Here is a 2,987-nt window from a genome sequence, read left to right on the forward strand (position 1 = left end):
CCTCACTGGGAAGCTTGGAAGCTGGATTTTTGTGTTCTCTTTCAGGTGACCAGCAGCCGCCTGTCCATCCCCCAAGACCAGAAAGGCAGCAGCAGCCCCCGGGAGCCCAGGACTGTCCTCGGGTAATGCTTTGTGTGGCTCCTAGAAATAGAGGTCCACACTAGATGGTGGGATCCGTGTCTAGGTTAAACTGATTTCTGCGTCCGCCGCCCCCACCGCCACACGTCTCCACCTTCTGCACCCCACGGAAAGAGGGTGCCTCCTTTCCATTGAGGGTTCTGTGCCAACCCACCTCGCCACTGGGCTGCAGGCTATGGGGGCTGCAGGGAGGCTGGGGAGAGAGGAGGCCAGAATTGACTAACCATTTCTCTTCCTCCGGTGTCTGCTGGTCTAGTGCATCTGGCTGCAGAGGGAAATTGATGAACTTACACAGCAGCTAGGTATGATGGAGCCCTGGCTGGGGAGGGGATGGACAGCGGTGTCTTTCTGCAGGTGTGGGGGGCAGGGGTGGGCTACAGGTACAGGCAGCATCACTGGGACTGACTTTCCTCTGGGGAGGAGAATCAAGCCGACCTGGCCCTTCTGTGCCTTTTCAGCTAGGGGTGTGCACAGATAACAATGTGTCATCTGAACTCCGTGTACACTTTGTCCACGAGTCCCAGAACTCTCCTTCTCTTAGGACGGCTAGAGATACTGCCGCTGTTTCCCCTTTAACTACTGCCTGGTACCACTTGTATGGTGTTTGCTTGCTGGCTGGCTTATCTGTCTTTGAAACATGTTCTGAATGGTACTGGGATGGCCCAGCACCTGAGAACCACTTTCCCGCTTAGAAGGCATTTCCACATTTAATCCAGGTGACGGGTGGGTGAGTCAGTCCCAGGGTTGGTGGGGTATCTGGTTGCAGGGCTAGGAAGTTCCCCACCGGGGCATGGGATGGGTTTCTGTTTCCCTGGGTCTGGAGCACCCGGTTCTGCCTCTCTGTTTCAGCGGCCATGCAGCTCCTCGCTGACAAGATCCAGGAGCTTTGAAGTGAGTGTTGCACACACCATGTCCCTTCCCACAATCCCGGTAGCTTAGGAGGGCTGTGGGCTGGCCCTGGCTGGGGGCCCGTCCCTGAGCCTGCTCTGTTTCACAGGTTGGAGCCAGCATATTCCTACCAGACAAACAGCTGCCACCTTTGGAGCTCCGGAGCTGCCTGTTAGGCCAGGGCTTCCTCTCTTGCACTGCATTTGCCCCCTTCCCAACGCAGTTCAAAGCAATTTGAAATAAAGTTGTTCTCATATTCTGTGGCCTGTGGTCTGCCCTCTCTGCGATTGTTGGGAGTGTTGGGGGTTGCAGGGTGTTGCCCGGTTCATTGGCGCTTGAAGAACAGTTCCCCTGGGGCCCTGCGGGGCACCTGGGCCGGCCCCTGAGCAGCAGCCCTGCACTCGGGCTCACCATAGTGCCCTGGGTCTAGGTGCCGTGGGGGCCCTGCCCAGCCACAGCAGCATTTCCTGCCTTTCCCCTACACGCCTTGCTCATGGTCCCTCCTCTTCTCCTCCCACTTTGGGTTCTCACAGGTCCCCTTCTTCAGTGCTATTCTCCCTCCCCTTCAGCAGGAACTGATGGCCTCCTTCCAGAACCCCTGTCTCTCTCACCTTTCCTCCTGCGGTTCACTGTTTCTGTTCTGCCCTCTCACCATCCTTTCCATCGTGAGCATCTTTGCTCTCCCCCGTGGCTTGATGCCGGTGGCCTTTCCTGCATGGTTATTTCCATGCTGTTGAGGAACACGACGGAGCTCATCCTCCTCCCCGCCCCTCAGGGACCCAGTCCCCTTTCTTGAGCCGTTATGTCCCTCCGGTGCCACCCTGCACAGGGTCAGGTCATCTGGGGCAAAAACCCGCTTGGCATCCTCAGTTCCTCTTAGCCCTCACCTTTGAACCTTAGTTACCAAATGCTGTCAGAGCTCCTCCTTAGCTACAGTAGCCAGGTGGAGACAGAAACCACACCCTGGTGGGAAGCTGAGCCAAAGGGAAGAGACATGGAGTGCGGAAGAAAAGGGCAAGATAGTCGCTTGGTTGGAGGTAGGGGCACTGAGTCTGTTCTGGTGCCTGCGGGCCAACCTGGTGGAAACTGCCCGCCGGTAGCTACGCGGAAGGCGGCTTCCACATCCTTGGTGTCCATTCGCAGCCAACAGCTCCTTCTGCAGCCGGTGGGCTCCATACCATTGATTTGAAAATGGCCAGCTGGTTTCCAGGGCAAGTGTGGATGCTAGGCCTGGCTGCTCTTTGATGGTCCCCGTGAAATACCATGTCACCACCCCCAAGGCCAACAGGTTTTTGTGGACGTGATATTTCTGTGTCCCCGGTCAGTCTTCCCAACCACCTCTCGAGGCCACAGGAGATTTCCTCAAGCTCCCTGTTCTGCCTTCCGCCTCCATGACGGTTGGGATTGCCTCCTTCCTTCAGCCAGAATCCTGGGCAGGGCAGGTCCCAGATTTGGGCACAGACTCCGATTCCAGTGAGGAGGTGTGTGTAGGTTCTGCCAGCTCCCATCGCCAAGAGACAGGGTGTTGAACAAAGACAGGAGAAATACAGATACCATTCAAGGTTAGCGTGTGTGTGTGTGCGTGCGTGCGTGCACCTGAAAGCACCCGCTTGGGAATCAAATTAATCGGGGGTGCTCTCCGTTGAGGGAGAATGGGCTGATTCACGGAGTGGAAGAAGCGGTGACGGATCCGTGAAGGATCGAATTCGCTAAAGCAGGGCTGGGATCTACCTTTCACAAGAGGTGTTCAATCTAACACCTAGGAGGGCGTGGAGTGGGACGAAGGGGACATCTCCAAACACAGGAACGGGTGTCGGGGCTCTCAGGATGCTGGAGGTGCCACAGTAGGCTGCTGATCCTCCGTGGGACAGATGGGATGTCTCAGCACTCCCGTGTGTGGGTGCAGTGATAATACCTCAGAGTCGCCGGTTGGTGCCTCATCTAGGAATTGGGGAGCTCCC

The 2,987-nt window shown here is 56.9% G+C and overlaps 1 protein-coding gene across 1 annotated transcript in view; it reads left to right on the forward strand.

Moving 5' to 3' along the window:
- The window catches only part of LOC105512599 (uncharacterized protein CXorf49), a 3,895-nt gene extending 2,613 nt beyond the window's left edge, over window positions 1-1,282 (forward strand). The window contains exons 3-6 of the mRNA XM_011943080.1: window positions 46-122; window positions 395-440; window positions 988-1,029; window positions 1,136-1,282. Coding sequence (XP_011798470.1) covers window positions 46-122; window positions 395-440; window positions 988-1,028 — 164 coding nt within the window. The 3' untranslated portion in view covers window position 1,029; window positions 1,136-1,282. The remainder of the gene's footprint in view (window positions 1-45; window positions 123-394; window positions 441-987; window positions 1,030-1,135) is intronic.
- Window positions 1,283-2,987: the final 1,705 nt, after the last annotated feature.

The sequence above is a fragment of the Colobus angolensis genome, unplaced genomic scaffold (genome assembly GCF_000951035.1).
Source record: "Colobus angolensis palliatus isolate OR3802 unplaced genomic scaffold, Cang.pa_1.0 Scaffold216, whole genome shotgun sequence".
NCBI classification, from domain to species: Eukaryota; Metazoa; Chordata; class Mammalia; order Primates; family Cercopithecidae; genus Colobus; species Colobus angolensis.